At 40.9% G+C, this 24,108-nt stretch overlaps 1 protein-coding gene across 2 annotated transcripts in view; it reads left to right on the top strand.

The window, feature by feature from the left end:
- COG4 (component of oligomeric golgi complex 4) overlaps positions 1 to 24,108 on the top strand; it is an 873,278-nt gene that overhangs the window by 156,833 nt on the left and 692,337 nt on the right. For both annotated transcript variants that reach the window (XM_044081315.1, XM_044081318.1), the window contains one exon: positions 5,831 to 5,936. In XM_044081315.1, the coding sequence (XP_043937250.1) occupies positions 5,831 to 5,936 (106 nt within the window). The remainder of the gene's footprint in view (positions 1 to 5,830; positions 5,937 to 24,108) is intronic.

The raw sequence follows: 24,108 nt of genomic DNA, 5'->3' as shown, positions 1-24,108 counted from the left end.
CCTGCTACAGGCAGCCTGGGGATCTATTACAAATGACATTTGGGTGAAAAAGCTGCTAGACACAAGAGTCATCCAAGAGGGTCCCACCAGACCAAAGAGAATTTGGAGCTTTCTCAAGGTTTTTCTTAGTGCCAAAGAAAACAGGGGACCTGAGGCACATTCTGGATTTCACAAATATAAATCCGTTTGGAAAGAGTTCCAAGTTCCGGATGGTCATGGCTCTGTCTGTTCTACCTCTTCTACACAATGATGCCTGGATGTGGTGTATAGATCTCCAAGATGCATACTGTCACATAAAAATGAACAGATGCTCCCAGAGATATCTGCACTTTCATTTGGGGGCCAGCTGTTACCAGTTCAAAGCCCTGTCTTGCTCTTTGATCTCACCACAGCCCCAAGGTGTTCAAATGCATTGCAGTGGTAGGAGCTCATCTCAGACTTCAGTGTTTCCTTACCTAGACAACTGACTCCTCACTGCCCAAACCAGGCATCTTCTCAAAAAGGCCAGGAACTACTTACTCTCATTAAGTCAGTCTTTCACAGTCCATTAATCCAAGTCCCATCTTCAGCTCATTCAAGTCTTGGAGTTTTATAGGAGCTTGCCTGTACACAGTCAGTCAGTTGGCCCTTCTTCCACCAGAGTACAGTCCTTATGACTGCATTTCAGAGAGATTCTTTCACTCCCTTCTACCCCAGCAAAACTATTTCTTCATGCCTTAGGATCAATGGCTGCTGCGATTACCTTACTACCAACTGCTCATTTTTACATGTGTGTTCTTCAGTGGACTCTAGCAGTTCAGTGGTCAATTCAACAGCCTCTGACCCGTCCTATAAAACTTTCTCATGGTTGCAGGAACTCCCTGCTTTGGTGCATTCAGTCCACAGAAGTTTGTCAGGGTCATACCTTTGTATCCCACCCCCAGTAGCCATGATTACCACAGATGACTCCCAGTTAGGCTGGAGGGAATTTGTTGGGATGGGCCATCTTAGGCACTTGTTCCCCAGAAGAAACCAATTTGCATATTGATGTCCCAGAGATGAGAGCAGTCCTCCTAGCATTGCAGACTTTTCAGAGCACTCTTCCTCTTTCCAAACAGACAACATGTCTGTGGTTTGGTACATCAACAAACAGGGGGGACCTTGTCATACCCCTTTGTCCAGAATCATTGAATGTGTGGCTGTGTACAATCTTCTTCAACCCCTTTCTTTTAGCAGTGCACTTACCGGGGAAATCCAACATGCTAGCCAACAAACTCAGCAGGACTATTCCAATATCTCACAACTGGTCTCTCAGTCAAGCAGGGTGGAGAGAATCTTCCATTGACGGGATCAACCCTACTGCAGTTTCTTCGCCTCTCCCCTCAAGAGTAAGTACAGCAGGTTCTTTGCTCTAATTCCACCTCAGGGGGGGGGGTCACTGAGAGATGCTCTAGTTCACGTCTGGCCTTCTGGTCTCCTTTATGCTTACCCCCCTCCATTATCTCTAAAACCCAATTTTCTTCAGAAAGCACTCTGGTTGAAGAGCAAGGTTATTCTCATTGCCCCCTTTTGGCCACAAGTGTGGTTCCTCTTTCTTTGGTTTTGTCTGCTATGTCTGCCTTGGACATTGGATCCCTCTCCAGATCTGATCACTCATCCACAGGTATGGCTGACCTAGGCTTTCCAGGACTCATGTTGGACACATGGTTTCTCCAATTCCAATGATGGCTACAACAGAAGCTGCTGCTTAAAAATGGATAATTTATTAGGGCATAAAAGATATTGCACAGTAACTATAGGAATCGACCAGAGGAGGTTAGAAAAGATTGGGAAGAAAGATTGCATAAATAATGTACAAGGGAACAATGGGAGGATACGGCTCCCGCATGTGCAGTAAAGTCAAGAAGATTTAGGATTTTTGCTTGGGAATGTTTGCATAGGTATTTTTATACCCCAAGCAGACTCCAAAAAAATTCTTCCTCTGGTAGATGGCAAATGTTGGAGATGTGATAGGGAACAATACATGCAAAATTTTCATCTGGTAGAGGAATGAGGTTTAAGAGACGGCGGGAATTGAACATTTTATATAATGTTGGGCTGATGATAGTTATAAGAAAGGTCATGCGGTATATAATTGTAACTTTAAATAAGTTAATATGGTTTATTTTTATATAAATGTTTGCCTATGTGTTATGATTTAATAAAGGTGTTAAAAAGCATGACCACTTTCAGTGTAACTGTATAACTAGGTTATGACTAGATTAAAAAATATATTCTGTGATTATCTGGTCCCTACCTGATGCACTATTGCTAAGATAACACAGAAGGAACAGAATAGTTATTAAATGTGCAGAAAGTATCTCTGGCTACATACTTAATTGCCAATCACATATGAAACTTCAGCTGAAAGTCTGATTTTGAACATTTTTTTTTGATCAGGTGAGAACCTGAGAGGTAGACTGATCAGTCACAGATTACAAACTGCACATCTGTTCTGGTTTGTTGATCCTGTTAGTTATAATGAATGGAGAAAATGCGAGTTAATAAAGTTCCTTTAACTAATTTTGGTCTTCTAATGCTGGCATCTCGCAATGAATTCATGCTCTTGTATCTGGTTTATTGCTAGAAAAATATTAACAAACACGCATACCTGCAAAATAACATTAGTGAATATAAGTGATTACCAAGATCAGCAGACACTCTTATCAAGTGACTAGAGATGGCTGAAAAAGTACTGAGATTGCTTATGGGAGTCAGTTGCAGGTGCTTGTAGGGCATAGTAATATGACCGGGGTTGGCTAAACATATTCTGTTGTTGTGTAGAATATAGTGAGAAGTCGTGCTATTAAGTAGCATGACCATTCACGTCTGTGTTGGCCATTCCAGTGATTTTAATGGGGAGCTTTGGGGTAATTGCCTCATACAGTTGACCAAATTGTTCTACTGATATCCTATACAAGAAAAAACTATTTAAAAACACTAAAACTAGTTACCTTGGCACCTGCTATTAACACTTTTTTATCCCACTGTTTCTAGAACTTGGGACCCATTATTAAAGTGCTGCTGTTCAGAAAATTGGTTTGTTAGTATAGGCATAGCTTTAACAAGTGGTAATAAGGTTGATACTGTGCTAACTGGAAAAATAACAATAGACGCAGAAATAAACCGCTCCACCGTAAAGCAAAAACTTTATTAAAGCAAAGCTTTCAGGTAACAGCCCTTTCTCAATGCTAATACCATTACACAGAATAATCACTATTTAAATAAGAGCAAACAAGTATCACATGACCACAGCCAGCATATCCCATGACACTGCATAAAATTAAACAAAAAAATACCTTAAATATTTTGTTGTATTCTTACTAAAACAGGTTTAATACTTACAGTATTGTTAAGACCATGTTCAGACTCTGCACATAATCTGATAATCCATTCATACTCTTTATTTTCAAGAAAATTGTTTAAATCGCCCCCCTGGTTCCTTTCACTACTATGCCTGTTACCCTAAACTTAAAATAATGGTCCTCACCCTTGTTCACGATATGTCTGCTTAGAGCATTCTTGTCATTTCTCCTTCTTATGTCCAACTTATCCTCAATAATTCGCTCCCTCAGCCTTCTGGTGGATTTCCCCACATAAAATGAAAAGCATTTTACACAAGTGACAAGGTACGCCACATAGCTGGTATTACAACTGGCTGTGAGGGAAAAGTATATTGCCTGCTGGTCACAGGATGTGTGAACACATTATTATTACCTGTTAAAATATCATTACAACAACTACAATTCATACACTTTAAAAGTGCCTTGCTTCGTAACTGTTTGTTGCTTGGCATATACTTTAAAATCTTTATAACATAGCCTTCTTTTTAAGTTTTTAGTGTTTCTATAAGAAATATAAGGCTTTTCATTCACCATTTTTTTTGTTTGGCCTTCTTGTTTGGTTCTACAGCATAATAAACTGCACTTATAGTTGCCTTATTTCATTATTTTTGTTTATATTGCTTTTCCTTTGTGTTTCTGTACATGTTTTGCCAGTTATCTGCATTTTAGCTGGATTCTGTCTTGGTCTGCCACCACCGTGAGGTATTGGTGGTTGTAATAGGTGAGAGTTCATTAATTTTTGTTTGCTATTTTGACTAATTCTGTTAGTCTCTCTTTAGCGATACAATGTCTCTTTACAATTTTCTGCATTTTACCCAGGTGAATGTAGTTAAAACCTTTAAACTTATGTTTTCTATTTCCCAAGAAATCAAATACGAGTCTGTTCTCACAATAAACCATTGTGTCCAAGCGGTTTCATGGTGCAGTTTCTGTTGCAGGTCTTACAAGACTTAAATTTAGCTTACAAACGTATTAGTCTGAAAGGAAGAAAAAGTACAGACATCACATTTTAAAGTATTTTCTCACTCATGGCATCACAATACAACTACTTTGTGACCTTTCCGTTGCTCAAGTTCTTCTTCCAGTTCATCAGTATCTAAGCATTAACTCCCTTTGTCTGGTTCTGCTGACACATACTCTGCTCTCCTTTTCAAGCAATTGCAGCAACCCTTATGGTCTGCCTGTTGTTGACTAAACTTGGATAAACAGTTACATCATTGTTGGGGGAAACATCTTCAGATTTGCTGGATATAGTTTGTATTTTAATTTATTAAGTTGACGCTGTTTTTATGGCAGCTGAAAACTATACCAAACATTCCCTCTTCATTTTTCCGCACATCTAAAGCTGTTAGTCCATAAAGGTGGCATAGTGGCACAGCGGATATTGTCACCTCACAACAAAGAGTTTTCCCAGTTTGATTCTCAGCTGGATTGCCTTCTATGTGGAGTCTGTATGTCCTCCCTGTGTTCACATGGGTACTCCGGTTTCCTCCCACATTCCAAACACATGCAGTAAGGTGAACTGGACACTGTGAATGTGGCCATAGGTAGGTGTGTGTGTGTGTGTGTGTGTGTGTGTGTGTGTGTGTGTGTGTGTGTGTGTGTGTGTGTGTGTGTGTGTGTGTGTGTGTGTAAGAATTACAGTGGCAGGGCTAGCTACCTGGCGGTGTAAACCGTGGCTGTAGATGATTCACTGTTGAAGTGTCACCCTCAGCCCTATGTGCAAAAATGGGAAAGAGGGGTTTTAATGAATGGATGGATTCCAGAGACTACAAAGTACTATGCAGCTAATGCCTAAACTGAATCAGAAAACACAAACAGTAAAGGTATACTTTGTTTTCACACTTGACAGAACAGCTCAAGGGATCAACATACCTTTTGAAGCGGCAATAAATCTCCTTCCGTATAGCATTTATCATGACCACCAACATCTTAATGTTAGATTTCTCTGTCTTGTCATCTTCACACCATTTTGAAACTGCATTCCGCTACATAGTCAAACCACATGGAGTTATCAGACATTGTTGACATTAATGGAGACTTAACAGAGAAACTTGGGGACATTGATATGTCATTATTGTGATATAATCAGTTGTGTAACCGCTAATTTAATAGAGGCAGGGCATGCTGCATTGCTGTCTTTGTACATCCCTGCAGTACACATAGATTGCACATCTTAATACGTATGTTTGGCATAATGTGTTAAAGCTCTCCCCTTCTCTAGTGATTCATGAGCCTCGTACACTAATGATGCAAGCTGAACTGCTGTGCTGATGGACTGTCCCAGTATCAGACTTGCTTACTCAATACTAATCATTATACACTGGCACTTGGTAGTTTATTGGGTATAATATTAGAATAACTAATGTGCTCTTAACTGTAAGCCTCTATTGTGTTTTGAGAATATGAAAATGAATACATGACTAAAAATAAAATAAATAAGGGCACATAACCTGTTTGCATTACAGATTGCCAGCAAAGCCAAGGAAAACCTGACCCTTGCTCTTGGCACGGATATGAATGAACGTCGGGCAGCAGTTATGTTTGCTGAAACTCTTACACTGCTCTTTGAAGGTAAGAAGTGATTGGAATTATAGGCAAAATACACACCATTCATGCTAGTTGGCACAGTGCTCATATTATCTGGTAAAGGCCTTTGAGGGGAATTCTGTAATAAGAATTAAAGGAACTCTGTTTAAAAAGAAAAATGTAAATATTTAGGCTTTAATTTGTCAGTGTACTGTAATTGTTAACATGGCCTCTAGATGTAGTACTAGGCACTTAGTGTTGCCTTTTTCCAAGTTAAAAAAAGTCTTTATACTTCTCAAAACTATATTTTACATATAATCATTTGTTAAGACTGCAATCGAGAATTTATATAGCTTATTACAATTTAAATTTTGTTCTTTGGAGATTTTCTCCCCAGGCCTCAGAATTGCGTCGTCAACAAATGTCAAACAAACAAACAAAAACAGTTAAATGATTCACTATGTAAAATGAGTTAAACAGATGATTAATTCTGTGGCTTTGTATATTAAACTTCTCAAATTGGTGGGCTTGTAGCTCCTAGGGTTGGTTGATGGTCCAACCTTACAAAGAGAGATAACTGTTGTAGCCCCTCCATTCACCTTGCACATAGCCTCTTGTGAGATTGTAGTTGAAGAGTGCCTCAGGTGGCCCACTAGGTCATTTTTTTTAGGAGGCAACCAGGGATACTGTCCTGGCCCATTGAAACAGCGTTTTTTGCCATATTGAGTGCCACCAGGACCTGTTCCATGTTGATAGATTGGGGGAGAGGATGCTAGAAGGGGTTTCACAGGGGTAGTTCAGGGTGAAGTTAGAGTTAAATTTATCAGCCAGTAGATTCGCTATGTCACCCTGGTCAATGAAGGTTGTGCCATTTACCAGCAGTTGTGCACATTGCCAGGTGTTACTTTTAAGGTTCCTGACATAGCTGAAGAAGGCCTTTGTATTTCGTTAGCCTGAGAGGCTATCCTGACCTCACAATTGGCCTTCTTGTACTTTACCACACCTCTTAGTTTCTTCTTTAGTTGAAGTGGAAAGCTCTCATCTCAGAGTTGCCATTTCAGGTTTTGGCCATGACTAACTTTTGTTATGTACCCTGTTAAGATAAGGATTCCACCAATGGGGTTTGTTTTGGGTGTTAGATCTGGACTTGCTTCTGGTAGGTATGGTAGCTTCAGGGCATCCATTTACATGTTTGTACACTGTTTTTGTAAATAATTCTACTTTGGTAGCTGTGTTCTCTGGGTTTGGGGAATCATGAATTTTGACAAACTGTTGCTTAATAAGATGTAGTTTGATTTTAGAAGAGTTCTTAACTATTACGGATTTCGTTGAGTTTTCTGGGTTGATTTATAATTTGAGGCAGGCAGCTTTGTGGTCCAGCCTCACCAATGAGGATATGATATGGGGTGGATTTACAACACCCTCCCATGTTGGTTAGTACTAGTTGATATACATTTGATACTCTGGAGTGCGCATTATCTTATCCAGGGTGTTTGAGTTGATAGGTCCAGGAAACTCTGTGCCTGTGATTTAGTCTGTGTACATTTCTTGGTCTATAGAGAGGTGGTTAAAATCTGCCATGAATAGGGTATTTGGTTGGATGCGGAGTGCCTCGAGTAGGTCTAGGTAAGAGTTGTGAGCTTCGTGTGTGATAGATGGTGACCTGTAGCTGGGCAGAACATGCTAAAGAACCTTGTCTGTGGAGACTTTGAACTCCAGGGCATCATCCTGTTTAACCAACCTGGTGTTACATTTGTTGCTAACTTAGATCGAGACACCTCCACCTTCAGTGCCCCTTGGTGTGGCTTTTGGTCTAAATATGTGGAAGGTACTGTCTGAGTACTTTCTGTGGCTTTAAACCAAGTCTTGGTAACAGTGCAGATCATTACCTAATTTTAAAAGGGTACTGTAAAGCTAAACGGTTAAGGTTCATATACAGAATACAAGAAGCTAATTATAAGTCAGTGCAGAAGATGATGAAATTGTTTGGGAGACTGAGAAACGGAGACTAGGCTTTCAATTGCAAATTTTTAAGGAGAGTATTAACAGCTATGCAGAATAAAGTGTCAAAGTGTTCTAAGAACTAAGCCAGCACAGGAATGAAGAAAGGAGATATTACAGTTGTTGACATGTATTTATGTAGAAAATGGACAAGAGGGAGCTTGAATTTACTCAAAGAAATTAAAGGAACCTAAGGTATTTGGAGAAAATAACTTGGTAGGGAAAAGTAGAATGGGAAGAAGGAGACTATTACAGAAAGTAGACAGAGAGAGAAAAGAACAAGAATGCCAAGTGTAGAGTTTTGAGTTGAGTCTAGAGCAGAAGGTGCTGTTAAAAAAAGGAATAATTAATAGGACATATAAAAATATTGCATGGTAACTATACGAATGAAATTAAAGGTTAGAAGGTTGACAAAAGAGAATGGAAAGGCAGTTTACAAAGGAATAATGGGAAGACAGCTGTGCAACTCCCATGTGTGTTAGAGATTAAAATGTTCAGGATGTTTGCATGGAAATATTTGCATAGGTATTTTTATACCCCAAGTAGATTTCGGGGGATTTTTCTAAGGTTTATAAGTAATTTTCGAGATGTACTAGAGAAGAGGTTACTAGTAGCATGTTTTTGGGAATGTTGCAAGTTTTTGGCAGGTTTTAAAAAATTTCCTATAAACTATTTTGACATTGGGGAAGAAGTTATAGTAACTCATGAAATGATACTTTTGAACTAGGATACAAGATGTGATTTGTCTAGACAGAGCAAGGCATTGCCAAGTGCCAAAAAGTCTATTACTAGAAAATGGAAGCCGTAACAGCCATAACAGAAGTTATGAATATTGTAATAAAGATAAAACAACTGTAGGTTAGAATATTTAAAAAAGGAATGAGACAACTTTGTTTTTTGTGAACAGCGAGTGCATAATAATACTCAGGAGGAGTGAGGTTTACAGAAAGTCAGGAATTGAGCAATGTAAGTAATGAAGTGAAAGAAAATTTTAAAAACAAAATGTGTATGTACTGCACAGTGGTATCCTACTTTTTTTTTTCCTATATTGTTAAAGTGTGTGAGCATTTGTTGCAATTTAAAATGTGGTGATTTATAAGAGAGAATGAGAGTTTGTAACTTAAATAGTACAGAAATGGCTAAGAAGCTAATGGCTGTAGGCTGTGCTGTGTTACTTAGAGACAAGCTCACAAAAGTAAGCCATGTTGCATTAAATACTAGTAACATCTATTTTATATTTGAACCACCTCCCTATGTACATGTCAATATTTTAAGGTGCAACTGTCAGTTGATAAGTATGAGAATGGAGACTGTTTAGTAGGATTATTCTCCATCTCTGAAGCATTTAAATAACAAAGTGGTCATTGAGGGATTGTTGTACCTGTTGTACATTCTTATATTTCAGTAACATTGTTCCAGTTTGTTGGTGCAATTTTAATTATTTTTTTAACAGTTCATTAACGTAAGAGCGGTAGTATAATCCAAAGTGTTTTGTTTTGAAGTTAGTGTTAGAACTTCTGCAAAGGAAGCATGTTAGACTCTCAGTAGAAATTTGCTGTTTGTCAGAAACACTGATAACAAAAACTGTTAGTGGAAATTGCCAACCTGTTCTTAGTTGGGTAATAGTCATCCAGAAAGGTAAATGTTGTCAAGCAGAACCAGTTCCAGAAATTCCGGTACACAGCAAAGACGTATTAACAAAGAATATTTTACATCCCCATCAACCCTTTGTTGTGGTTTTCTTCACAGATGTAAGACAAGAAATGGGGATAGTTGTCATACATAAAGTAACAAGTGGACTAGAAAAGTGAATGACAGATAAAACCAAGTGAAGTGAAGCTATTCCAACTGTATATATTTTGGTGTTTATCTACTTCATTTCACTTGTCTTAATTGCTTTATTTCTTGATGTAATGGTGCAGGGATCATTTTCAGTTGTAACCCTGGCCATAGACATTAACAGGTAAAAAAAAATTGTATATTGATAGAGATTCGCAAATAAGTCTCTCCAAGTAAGACTATATTCATAGTACAGTAAACTAGGATTGACCTCAAAGCTGACATTCCACAATGCATACTGTAGCTGAATTGAACTTTGCAAGCACCATCATAGATGAGAATGTAACTGTAAGATATCAATGTCTGGTTTCTGTGTGCATGTATTAGTCTTTGTGTATCCATTGTTTGGACATGGCAACTTCTGTCACTTAGAATTCAGTATTGGGTCTTTATAAAACTGTTTACTTATGTGGCCTGAGTGGGCATGATGACATTTCAGCTTGGTTTTGGTAGGGCATTTAAAGAGTTACCTGTTAATTGATAGAAGTGTGTAAAGCAAAGAAACTGAAGAGATGTGAGCTGTGCCATGTTCGGTAATGCCGAAGTAGCAAAAAAGAGGAATACTTTCAATTGCGAAGACTTAGGAGGAGTTTGCACAGCTGGAGGCCATGGATGAAATCTGGATATTAGTATATGTAGAGGCATACAGCGTATAATGGGCAGGAAACACCTTTGGTTAAGATTCTGAGTAGTTAGCTCAGTGTGCTGTTGCAAAGTTTCAAGCTTATCTAGTTGCCTGTACTTTTTGCAATAAAGTATTGATTCTTCACTAAATACAGACTTGATTAATTTGTATAGCCCATTGTCCATGGCAGCACGATTAACTATTTTTTTCCTATAAATTTGGATTTCACATTTGCTTGGAATTTAAGCTGGTACTTGTTGGGAAATCAGTTGTTTGGCACACAATATACATAAAAATCATTCAGGTGGGAATGTTATAAGCCTGTGTATCACATCTCTTGATAAAATAATCCTTTATTTACTTGAGAACATTAATGCCAGCAGTTGTGTTAATGGGACTATGCATTTTTGTTAATCAGGTAAATGTACTGGGTATAAGTGTTTCTTTTGATTACTATATAATATACCATCCATGTGTAAATTAATAATGTAAAAAAATTATGAATATGTTGTGTGCATGCATGGTATGTAACCCTATCGCCCCCAGGTTTTACCACCAGCCTCCCAAGTTGCTTTGTTTTAGGTGTGGGTTACTACACTTAGTAGATGAAGCTTTTCTTGGTGACTGATGGTTTAGTTTATACAACGAAAACTAAAGAAGAGCATCAGTTCACCAATTTACATTTGTCTGTTGTCTTTTTCTGGTTCTCAGAATTTTGCCTTTGTGAAGCATTTTTTTTTTTAATCTGGTCAGAGAAGTCTAGCTACCATTTATTGCGATTGTGCTATGGTATTTGTACTGCATGCAGCTTTGATGTTTATTAAATCCTTACTGTTTTGTATTTCAATAGAGACTGTTATGATGGTAGTTTTTTGTTTAGATGAAAATGATGTCCATTTTTGGTCGACCTTGGAACTTGCAACATTGCAGGTTTTAGGATTTCTCAATAAAGAAACTTTAGCAGACTGCCTGTCCTACTTCGTTTATTTTACAGTGTACCATAGAACCACTTTTTTTTTCTCCACAAGTCTTTTCAGTTTACAGTTGAAGTTCTGGTATATCCAAAAAGCACATAAAGTAAACCAAAACAATGGGAAACCAAGTGTAAAAATAAAAGACTTTTAATAAAACATTACCGCTTTCACAGTATGTTATTACTGCTTTATCAGATGTAAAGTCATTCTTCAGCAGATGAACTTAGTCAGTCACATGATCTTAACACTTTATCACTATGCCATCTAAAGCCATGCATTTGTCCTAGACACGTAACAGTTCAGAAATTAACTGTGTAGAGTTCTACTTTCTGAAACAGGTTTTAGTGGAAGTTTCTCAATTGAACCTTTAAGCCATGCTGAATTGTCTTAAAAACACACAATTCAAAAATATAATACTAAATATCTGCATAGAGTTCTACTTTTTAAAACAGATTTTAATGGAAGTTTCTCATTTAAACCCTTGCCAGTGTCCACTGTCAGTCTAATTATCCATCTTATTTCCACAAATTCTGTTTGATTTCCCAAATCTCTACCTCGTTCATTCAATTCTACCGGTTTCATCACCATAAATCTAAATGTGTGTGTATTATCAAAAGTTGGTACATGTTTCATAGTGCATTAGTAATACTCCCTGTTCTAATGTCATATAGAAGATGTTCTTCGTGTTTCACTGTTGCAGTCATTACATTTGGGTAATCTGTTGGCAGGTTGCCCTCAGTCGGCCTGATTAACAAAGTCTTGGGTCCTGCGTCGGTTGCTGTCCCTTCTTCCATGACGTCAGGTCATCAGGGCTGTAAAACATGCAGCCAACACCTTTTTTTATTAGTCTTTCTTGCTGCGCGGTGCCCGAAGCAGAAGCAGATGGCATGTGCCGGTCGGCCGACTCATGAAATTTTCATTTTTGAGTTTCAGAACCAAAGTCCTCAATCTAAAGCTAAGTACTCTGTTGGGGAAACTTTTTCTTGCTCCTTAACAATGTCAGTAAAAGTTAATAAATGTATTACTTGTGGGAAGCAAATACCTCATGAGGATTTTCATTTGTACTGTATTCCTTGCCTAAGCCCTGACCACAACGTGCCCTGCTGTCAGTTTTGTGCTAAATTTAATCAGTGCACTATTAAGCGTTGGTATATTTTTGCATCTAAATATTTTGGCTCAAGGTTTAACTATCCAGAAATGTCATCGGTTAGCAATCCGACTACCGGAATACACAAAAATCGCAAAGAAAAAGACAGAGACAGACCGATGTCCAAAACCGAAGATGAAGCTTCTCCTAAGCCAGTCGCCGGTTCGCCAGTACTCAATGAGTTGCTTTCGCAGCCCCTGATGCCCACTACTTTTGATTCGCAGGCCTCTAATGAGACCCATTTGGAGTTTGGTATGCAGCGAGACACTTTTAGTATTGAACCCACGGATGTCTCTACCTTAGATGGGTCCGGAGCCTCTGAGCAGGCTCCGGCTTCTGAGGGTGTTTTCAGGCCTAAAGATTTGTATATTAAACAGACACCATCTTCAAAACCTAGGCCAAAATCAACTTCTATGTCTAAAAATCCGATGCTTTGGCCACGTGCACAGGCCTCTATGCCTAAAAAATAAATGATCAAAATGGCTGAGGATTTAAATACCTTGATCAAGGGTTCTCATCCCCTCCTGCTAAGAGGCCTAGGCAAGGCACTGATTATGAATCAGATCAGGTTTCCATTTCATCTGATTTCTCTTCTGATCAGGAATTGTCTATTCCACCTTATGAGGACTCTGATGCAGAAGAATCCATCCCTTCTGCTTCGCCTCCTGAGGATTTTTCTTTTGGAGAAACTTTGCATACCTTAAGGGAACATTTTCACTGGGAGAGTCAGGATTTTTCAGAATCTAAAAAGAGGCTTATGGATTTCCTCCTTCTTCCTCAGCATAGGCCTTTGGCTATACCTCCTTTTGTAGACATTGTTGATGATGTTTTCTCAGAATCCATCATGGCTCCTGATTCCCTGCCTCCAGCTCCTAGTAAGCCAGACAGATATTACAGGGTTCCCTATTGCTGACCCTGAAACTATTTCTCAGGGTTCCAAGGGCGTTAAGGCCTCTACTGCTAAAAATCCTACCCCTTCTGATAGAGACTCCAGGGCGCTGGATAGATGGGGTAAGAAGGTTCACACATCTGCAGTCTTGGCAATCAGGGCTTTAAACTGTCAATTTCATATGCTTAAATATCAGCAGCATGTCATGGGCCTACTTAAACAGAAAATGATGTTGATTTCTGACTGTGTGGAAAATAAAGAGTTACAGGATTTTACTGCATTCAGCTGAAAAGTTGGAAAGCATACTTTGCAATGTGGTTTTGATTCCTTGGAGGCCTCTTGCAGGGCCGCTGTAACTGGATCTGTGATAAGAAGGCATGCTTGGCTCAAGGAACAAAATCTGCCTGATCATGTTAAAGCAAAATTGTTTGGATGCTCCTTTACAACAGGACAGTTTATTTGGTAATAAGGCAGAAGAAGTTTTGAAAAAGATGGAAGATGAAGCTAAATCTATGCAAACTGTTAAAGATTTCCTACAAGTGCAACCACCCAGGTTCAGTAGGCACTGGCCTACTAAGAATTGGTCCTTTCCAGTACCTCCCAGAGCCTCTCAGGTCAAACCCAGACACTCCAAAGGCTCCAGGTTTCAGTCACAAGGAACTTGTAGAACAAAACAATGGGGTGCCTCCACCTCCAAATCTGGAAGTAACAAGGCACCTCCCTACGGTAAACAGTCTCAATGACTTTCCTCTGTCATCTCTAAGCACTTATCTTTTGGCAGCCCCTTTGGGGGGAAAACTGGCACTTCATGCACAAAATTGGCATCTAATTACGCAGGACAAGTGGGTTTTAAATATAGTAACCCAGGGATACAGATTTCATTTCCACACATTGCCAATCCCAAACGGATGGCCAGATCTGCCCCCAAATCAGTGGGCAGAGGCCCAGAAACAAGTTATGTCCCTCATGAATATGGGGGCTATTCACCAGTACCAAAAAAGGAAAAAGGGACAAGGTTTTTATTAAAGACATTTCCTGGTACACAGAAAAGACAAATCATAGCGTCCAATTCTGGACCTATCCATTCTAAATACATTTCTGGACATTCCATAATTCAAGATGCTGACTCTACAACAGTTACTGCCTATGCTAGGCAAGGATGCCTGGTTGGTAACTCTAGACCTAAAAGAGGCTTACCTGTATATCCCAATCAGGGAGTCTTGCAGAAGATGCCTCCGCTTCAAAGCATGCTATTTGCATTACCAGTTCTCTGCACTGCCCTTTGGCTTATCTCCTGTGCCCAGGGTCTTTACAAAGTGCCTGGCACCAGTGATTGCATTTTGCAGACAAAGAAACATTAAAATTTATCCTTACCTGGACGATTGCCTAATTCAGGCAGAAAACAGACACACTTCTACATCTGGCATTTGTAAAAAGGCTACTAACTTGCCTAGGAAACACCATAAACAAAAAGAAATCGCAACTGGTACCCTCTCAAATAATTACATTCCTTGGTGCAAGCTTGAATACAACTGCCCAGATGACTTACCTCACGCCAGAAAAACAAATTCAATTGATGACTTACTTCAAACAAGTGGCCACAAAAACCCAGCTATCTGCAAGACAAATTCTGCAGGCTTGGGGTTCATGGCTTCCTGCATTAATTCCATATGCAACACTGGTACCTGCTCCTACGCAGTATGTCACACCTTCCACCGTGGTACCTGCCTTAAACACCTTATCTACTGTCTCAGCAGAACTATCAAATTCTGCACACTCTGCTCCAAACTCTGAATCTTGCAGCATGGTTAATCAACTGATTTCACCAGTTACATCTCTCAGCAAACCTGTGATGGATGTCATTTTGGAGGGTAGAAGGCCTAGTACTAGAAAATCTTATGCTGACAAATGGAAAAGATTCTGTGCCTGGAACGAAGCACAAAGAATAAACACATCAATGCCCAATATTCCACAGATTTTGCAATATTTAACTGAGATGCTTCACAAGGGCCTATCCTTTTCTTCCATAAACATCCATGCCTCTGCCATTTCAGCTGATTACAACACAGAGCCTCCCCTCTTTTCTCATCCCCTGCTGAAGCAGTACCTCAGAGGGGCCAAGAATTTGAGACCTCCCAGGAGAGCACCAACTCCTGCATGGGACCTCAGTTTTGTGTTGGAAAAACTCACCCTACCTCCTTTTGAACCAGCTGCTACTGCAGACATAAAATTTCTATCTTGGAAGACAGCTTTTCTTTTAGCAGTCACTTCAGCTAGAATTATTTCAGAACTACAGGCTCTCATGGCAGTGGAGCCTTTTATTATCTTTTACCCTGACAGGGTGGCTCTCAGGACCAATCCATCTTTTATGCCTAAAGTGGTATGTAGCGTGGCTCTTAATCTGATCATTCATCTGCCAACCTTTTTTCCAAATCCACAGAACAAGGGCGAGCGGATTCTGCATTCATTGGATGTGCACAGACAACTACGATTCTACTTAAACAGGACAAAATCTTTAAGAAAATCTGAACAATTACTGGTGGCATTTGCTGCAGGGGCAGAGGGAAGGGCTATTTCAAAGCAGACCATTTCAAAATAGATAAGCCATTGTATTCATTTCTACTACATGCACCATGGTAAACCTGTCCCCAAGGGGATCAGATCCCATTCCACCAGGACTGCATCTACTTCTGCATCTACTTCTGCAGCTTTTCTCAGAGGGGTTCATACCAGAGACATTCTAGAAGCTGCTACCTGGAGCTCAGTTCATATGTTCACAAAACATTACCATTTACCTCTCTTCTCGAAGTCCAGAGCAGGCTTTGCCACTGCTGTCCTGCAGGGCCTTATAGCTGCTCCTAATGCTGTATAATTCCATCCTCCCAACCATAGCTTTGGGAATCTACCCAAATGTAATGACTGCAACAGTGAAACACGAAGAACATAGTACAATTGTGTACACTTACATAAATGTAGATGTTCGAATGTATTCACTGTTTCATTCCTGGTTAGCCAGCCCCCTATTTTTCGCTTACTATGCCTCTTCTTTCTTTTGCTTTGCTCAAAAGCCTTTTTGGTGTATTCGCTTTTATTTGGAGGAATATTTTTTTGTATTCTAAATTACATGTGTGTGTATGTATATGTGTGTGTGTGTGTGTGTGTGTGTGTGTGTGTGTGTGTGTATATATATATATATATATATATATATATATATATATATATATATATATATATAATTTGGGGGGCACCTGACATCTGGGGCAAGAAAATCTAATGAAAATGGCGTCGGCTGCATGTTTTATACCCCTGACGACCTGACATCATGGAAGAAGGGACAGCAACCGACGCAGGACCCAAGACTTTGTTAATCAGGCCGACTGAGGGCATCCTGCCAGCAGATTACCCAAATGTAATGACTGCAACAGTGAATACACTCTAACATCTACATTTATGGTAAGTGTACACAACTGTACTTTCCCTGACCCTGTGTCTTAATCAACAGTTGGTTTTCTCTACATAGAACATAGAGCATGTATTACAGATGGCTAAATACACTATATTTTCAGAGCTGCAATCTGCCTGAACACTGAATCTGAACGACCTACCACTCCCTGGATGCCTAAAAGATCCTGTGGAATCTAAATGTGTACAAAAATTACATCTTCCACAGGGTTTAGTTGCCTGTATGTCATTCCTTACTACTTCCTTCACTCTGTTTCTAAGATAACATAACAGTCTTTTTAGGGACTATTTGTTCTTAAAATTGAAAGTCGGTCTCACCCACTGTTTAATACCAAAATCACTGGTTAATATTGGCCAAAATTTCTTAACTTCTGTCACCATATTGATATAATTGGTGTAATAAGTGAGAATACTAATCCTCTCCCTCTAAGAGGTTCTGTTTATTCTATAACCAGATTAATTCACTGAGAAATATGGTTTTGCTAGTGTAGATCTGACACCAGAAATCTCAAGGGTTCTATTAACTAATACATTATAGTAGTGCACCTGCCCTCAGAACACAAGGATCCTGAAGAAAATGTGGCAGGGGAAAGACGGTCTGATATGGAATATTTCCTTGAGAGAACTGACAGAGTAAAAGTGTTCTTCTTGAACGGGGACTCCGTTTTATACCAGCAAGGCCATCCGAGGTAACAGATCTAGTTTTGGATCTAAAAATGTTAACCAGTGATTTGGGTATTAAACATATAGTTTACTAGTACAGTCTGCCACGGTGGTGTAGCTGTTATCGTTGTCGCCTCACAGCAAGGGTGTCTCTGGTTCGATTCTCAGCTTGAGCTCCTCCTGTGCGGAGTCTGCATGTCCTCCCTATGCATGCTTATGTGTGCACCTTCTGTGAAGGTTAGGTGTTGGACTGGTAACTCAACACCATAAAAATAGCACTGCCAATCAATTTGCGGACCAGTGATGCGTTGTGGCGACCCCTAATTGAGAAAAGCCGAAAGAAGACTTGTAGCTGTAGCTCAATTTACAGCCAGCTTCCTTACCGTCATCTCTGTTTTCTGTTAAGGCATTTGTGGGGCTAGAAAAGAAATTTATTTCTTATTTTCTGAACACTTGCTTGTATGCACATTGACTGGATAGCCTTTACTAACCTCACTATCTGTTCTTCCTGAAATACTCTTGCTTACTTGTTTCTTCCTTACACGTGTTGTCAGCTGCTGTCAGCAATTTCTCTGCACTATTGATATAATGTCTGTATTCAGAGACATGACGTTCACCTTTCTCCTTAAAACTAGATGTTCATCGTGCATACAGCTGCAGTAATCACATATGGGTTCATTGCCATCAGGCGGTCCTTCGGTCGGCCAAATTCCAAAGAATAAGTCCGGCGTTGGTTGTTGTCGCTTTCTTTCCTGACGTCAGTGAGGCAGGGGTATATAAGACACAGCCAACGCCATTTTCTTCAGTCTTTTTTGCCGCGCGGTGCCCGTAGCAGAAGCAGTTCGCAAGTGCCGGTCGGCCAGCTCCTGAATTTACGAAAAATTGGAAACCGAAGTCTTCATTAAAGCTAAGTACCCGTTAGAAACTTTTCTTGCCTCAGACCGATGTCAGAAAAAGTTAACAATTGTATTTCTTGTGGGAAGCAAATACCGCATAAGGATTTCCATTCCCTTTGCATACCTTGTTTAGGCCCAGACCACGACGTCTCGGGCTGTCGCTTAGCGACTTTCAATAAACGCACTATTAAGCGTCGGGCGGAGTTCGCCCAACACTTTTTTGGTACAGCCTTTGATTATAAAATGTCGTCGGAGACTCCGACTACCGTTTTGACCAAAAAACGCAAGGACAAGGACCGACACGCGAGGTCCGCGGTCCCCACCGACACCACGCCAAAACCGGCTACACGTGGTCCGGTTCTCAGTGAGACGCCTATGCAGTCCCTGACTACCGATGACACGTCTTTGGCGGTGTCTTCTGTAACCGAGACCGCAGGTTCCTCGGCCCAGACCCAGACTACAACCACTGAAGCCACTGTGAGCGTTGAGCCTCCTAATGTGGACAGGTCCACTTCCACCCATGGTGTCTTTAGACCTTCATCTTCCTTTTCCATTAAGGCCTTTACTAAGTCCAAATCAGCCAGGCATCCCAAGAGGCCTGTTGCACAGGGCCCATCCTCAGGCCCCATGCCTAAAAAGCAGATGCTTAAAATGGCTGAAGATTTAATTACTCTTATCAGGGGTTCCCAACCCCCTCCAGACAAGAGATCCAGAGTGGAGGAGGATTCCCCTTCTGATCAGGGCTCCATTTTTTCAGAACATTCTGATGTAGAGGAACACTCATACTCCCCATTTGAAGACTCGGACGCAGAGCAGTCCATTCCTTCAGTATCTCCTCCTGAGGATTTTTCTTTTGGGGAAACCTTGCACACCTTGAGGGAACACTTCCATTGGGAAGGCCAAGACTTTTCTGATTCCAAGAAAAGACTTAGGGAATTTCTTTTGTTACCTCAACACAGACCTCTGGCGATACCTCCTGTCTTGGACGTACTTGATGATGTTTACTTGGAGGCTTGCCTTAATCCGGATTCACTGCCTCCTGCCCCAGTCAAGCCTGATGGGTACTACAGGGTTCCTAACTCTCACCAATTTCTTTACAAAAGCCATAATGCTGACCCTGAAACCATTTCTCAAGGCCCCAAGGGAATGAAGACCTCTACTGCTAAGAATCCACTTCCTTCAGAAAGAGAGTCAAGATCCTTAGAAAGGTGGGGAAAAAAGGTATATACCTCGGCCACCCTAGCTATGAGGGCCTTAAATTGTCAGTTTCATATGCTTAAATATCAGCAGTTTCTGTTATCACAATTAAGAAATAAAATGTCTCAACCTGAACAACCAGATTTGAAGGAGTTGCAGGATATGATGCATAGTGCAGAGCAAGTGGGTAAACACACTTTACAATGTGGCTATGATGCCCTAGAGGCCTCAAGTAGAGCTGCTGTTACAGGATCAGTCTCGTAGACATGCATGGCTTAGGGAACAAATCTTGCCTGATCATGTGAAAGCTAAACTATTAGATGCTCCTTTACAAAAGGATGTGCTATTTGGTACTAATGCTGAGGAGATACTACGGAAAATGGAAGAAAAAGCCAAATCTATGCAAACAGTTAAAGCTTTTCTACAGGTTCAACCACCATGTTTTAGCAGAAATTGGCCTTCTAAAAACTGGTCCTTTCCAGCCACGGACAAGCCCCAAAAAGGTAGATACAGATGCACAAGGGGCAGAGGACAATCACAAGGATCATATAGAGGCAGGCAATGGCGATCTCCAGCACCAGGAGGTGGTGAGGACAGTGCACAACAATACAGGAAACAAACCCAGTGACTTCCTCCTTTCCATGCCAAGCAAATACCAGTTGGCAGCACCCTTGGGAGGAAAGCTGGCATTATTTACAAGAAATTGGCATATTGTCACAACAGACAAATGGATCCTGGACGTTATAAACAGAGGCTACAGATTTCATTTTCACACTCTCCCAAAAATGAGAGGCATGCCAAACCTGCCACACAATCAAAGGGCAGAGGCACAACTACAAATTTCAAAGCTCATAGACATGAAAGCTATTCAAGAGGTACCTACTCACGAACAAGGTCAAGGTTTTTATTCCAGGCTATTTTTGGTACCAAGGAAAGGAACCGACTGGAGACCCATTTTGGACTTATCCATCCTGAACACATTCTTACTCGTACCAAAATTCAAGATGCTCACATTACAGCAGCTTCTTCCCATGCTGGGCAAGGAGTTTTGGCTGGTAACATTGGACCTCAAGGAGGCATACCTGCATGTCCCAATCAGACAAAGCTGCAGAAGATACCTCATATTTCTTGCAGGTTCAATACACTATCAATTCTCTGCATTGCCCTTTGGCTTATCTACTGCGCCCAGAGTATTCACGAAATGCCGGGCATCAGTAATTGCCTACTGCAGACTTCAAGGGATACAAATTTACCCTTATTTGGACAACTGCCTGATCCAAGCGGACAGCAAGCACATACTTCTGGAACATCTGGCTTATGCAACACGGTTACTGAATTCTCTGGGATACACAATCAACAAAGAGAAATCCAGGCTAACACCATCTCAGAAAATAACTTTCCTGGGTGCCAACTTGGACACAAACACCCAGATGGCCTATCTTAAGCCAGAAAAACAGGGGCAACTAACTCAGTACTTCAAAACACTAGCAAATTGTACCAGGCTTACTGCAAGGAAAATCCTGCAGGCTTTGGGCTTCATGGCATCTTGCATTCTTTTAATCCCATGTGCATAGTTGCATATGAGGAAACTTCAATGGTACCTAAAAAACCTATGGTCTCAACACAGCCACAGTTTGGAAACAATAATACCAATAATCCCATGTTTGCAAAAGGAATTTCTATGGTGGGCCCAAGCATGTCAAACAAACACAGGTCTTCCATTCTGCAAGCCTCAAGCAAATCAAGTCATCACAACAGACGCCTCAGACTACGCCTGGGGGGCGCACATGACAGACAGGTGCATTCAGGGCAAATGGTCCCGAAAGGAAAAGCACCTTCACATCAATCAAAAAGAAATGCTAGCAGTGATAAATGCAATTACAGCATTCAAGGACCTCCTGCATCCAGGACAATTATTGATAAGAACAGACAACACCACAGTAATGTGGTACATAAACAAACAAGGAGGAACACATTCATACCCCCTGTGCAGACTAGCCATGACACTTTGGAACTTGGCTCTGGAATGGCAAATCGAACTTCAAGCACAGTACTTGCCAGGCTTGTAAAACACGCTGGCAGACAATCTAAGCAGAAATATGACAGATCCACACGAATGGAAGTTGCATCCTCAAGTGTTTACAAAGATAATCCAAGAGTGGGGGAGGCCAGACCTAGATCTCTTCGCCTTCCACAGGAATCATCAATTGGAAAAGTTTTGTTCAAGGGCCTTTCATCCAAAGGCCCGGAGAGTGGACGCCCTTTCATTCAGTTGGACAGCATGGACAGTTTATGCTTTCCCACCTCTGCCTCTTCTGCCAAAGGTGCTCTTAAAAGCAAGAGCAGACAGACCGAAGATGATACTAATTGCTCCAGACTGGCCAAGACAACACTGGTACCCACTACTGAGGAGCCTAACACATACTCCTCCCTGGCCCCTACCTCTAATGCCTCTTCTGCTGACTCAGCACAGCTACAAAACTATTCAGTCAGCTGAAAACACTCAATCTCGCTGCATGGAAAATTCCTTAACACCACAACAGACTCTACTCCCCAAAGAGATGCAGGATGTCATTTTGGAGGCCAGAAGGCCATCTACTAGAAAGGCTTACTCCGCAAAATGGAAACGGTTTTGCTCTTGGAATGAGAAAAAAGGCCAGGACCCTAAAAAACTGAATTTGCCTCAGGTATTACAGTATCTAGCTGAGCTGCTGAACACTGTACTTTCATTTTCCTCCATAAAAATCCATGCCTCAGCCATTTCTGCAGAATTCAACACGGATCCACCCTTATTCTCTCACCCACTCTTAAGACAGTTCCTCAGAGGGGCTAAGAATATAAGACCACCAAGGAAGCAACCAATACCAGCCTAGGATCTTAATTACATTCTAGAAAAATTAACATTGCCTCCCTTTGAACCAGCTGCCTCAACAGATTTGCAATACTTGTCCTGGAAAACAGCTTTCCTTCTGGCCATTACCTCAGCTCGTAGAGTATCGGAGCTACAAGCCCTCATGGCTGTGCAGCCCTTTCTCATCTTCCATCAGGATAGGGTTTCCCTTCGAACCAACCCATCATTTATGCCTAAAGTGGTATCCAGGGTAGCTTTAAATCAAGCCATACACTTACCTACCTTTTACCCCAATCCTCAAAACAAAGGGGAAAGGCTCCTACACTCCTTAGACATCCATAGACAGCTACGTTATTATTTGGACAGAACAAAGCCCTTCAGGAAATCAGAGCAACTCTGTGTCCTATGCTGTAGGAGCTCAAGGGAAGCCAGTTACCAAACAGACAATTTCAAAATGGATAGGCCACTGCATACGGTTTTGTTACTCCTATCATGGAAAATCTGTCCCTACAGGCATCAGATCCCACTCCACCAGGGCCACAGCTACCTCTACAGCCTTCCTCAGAGGAGTTCCTACCAAAGATATTTTGGAGGCAGCCACTTGGAGTTCTGTGCATACCTTCACAAAACTCTACCACCTGCCTTTATATTCCAAAACTAGAGCAGGCTTTGCCACTGCTGTGTTGCAGGGCATTCTGGCTCATCCCAGTTCCACCTAGTGCCTACCACCCTGTGCGTAGCTTTGGGATTCTACCCATATGTGATTACTGCAGCTGTATGCACGATGAACATAGTACAGTTTTGTAGCTACCATAAATGTAGATGTTAGAGTGCTAATACAGCTGCAGTACAGGTTTCCCTCCCTCCTTCCCCTCTTGGTAAAGGCCTAGGGCCTAACCCCTCTTCATACAACCTGATGGGGTTATCCTTCTATGGTATATTTGCTTGCAACTACTGATTTTTTGATTATATTGCATTTCATGTATATAAGTATAAGTTATGTATTGCCTTCCTTCTGGGGACACCTGACATCTGGGGCAAGAAAGACTGAAGAAAATGGCGTCGGCTGTGTCTTATATACCCCTGCCTCACTGACGTCAGGAAAGAAAGCGACAACAACCGACGCCGGACCTAGACTTTGGAATTCGGCCGACCGAAGGACCGCCTGACGGCAGAGAACCCATATGTGATTACTGCAGCTGTATTAGCACTCGAGCATCTACATTTATGGTAGGTACAAAACTGTACTTTATCATTACACTCCCTGAACTACTGTCTTGGGTTTTGCCTGCATACTTTTACATATGTGATTCTTGTTTCTCATCACTTCTGACTTTAACATATGGATTATAATATTTGTTCTTGCACTGTGTTGTTTGGCCACACAGATGCCACTCCGCTCAACTCAACTCATTCATTCTCACTGTAAGGCTTCTGTACCCTCCATCTTAACCCGTTCTTCAGCTAAAAGGTTTAGTTTTGTGCTTCTATATAGTACAGTTACTGTGCACTTCAAATTTCTCAGTCTTCTGTTTCTCTACCCTGTATGATTGAGGCTTACTACTCTGAAGAATATTTTTCCTGCTTACACAAGTCATCCACCTTTTTAAAGTTTATTGGACTTGTTGGCAAGTTAACTAATCCTGGAATACTTTCTTCAGTAACCTGATCCA

Source organism: Protopterus annectens, chromosome 8.part0 (genome assembly GCF_019279795.1).
Source record: "Protopterus annectens isolate FY-2018-M chromosome 8.part0, PAN1.0, whole genome shotgun sequence".
Classification (NCBI taxonomy): Eukaryota; Metazoa; Chordata; order Ceratodontiformes; family Protopteridae; genus Protopterus; species Protopterus annectens.
The sequence above is the reverse complement of the archived record's forward strand: the minus strand, read 5'-3'. Positions and strand labels throughout refer to the sequence as shown.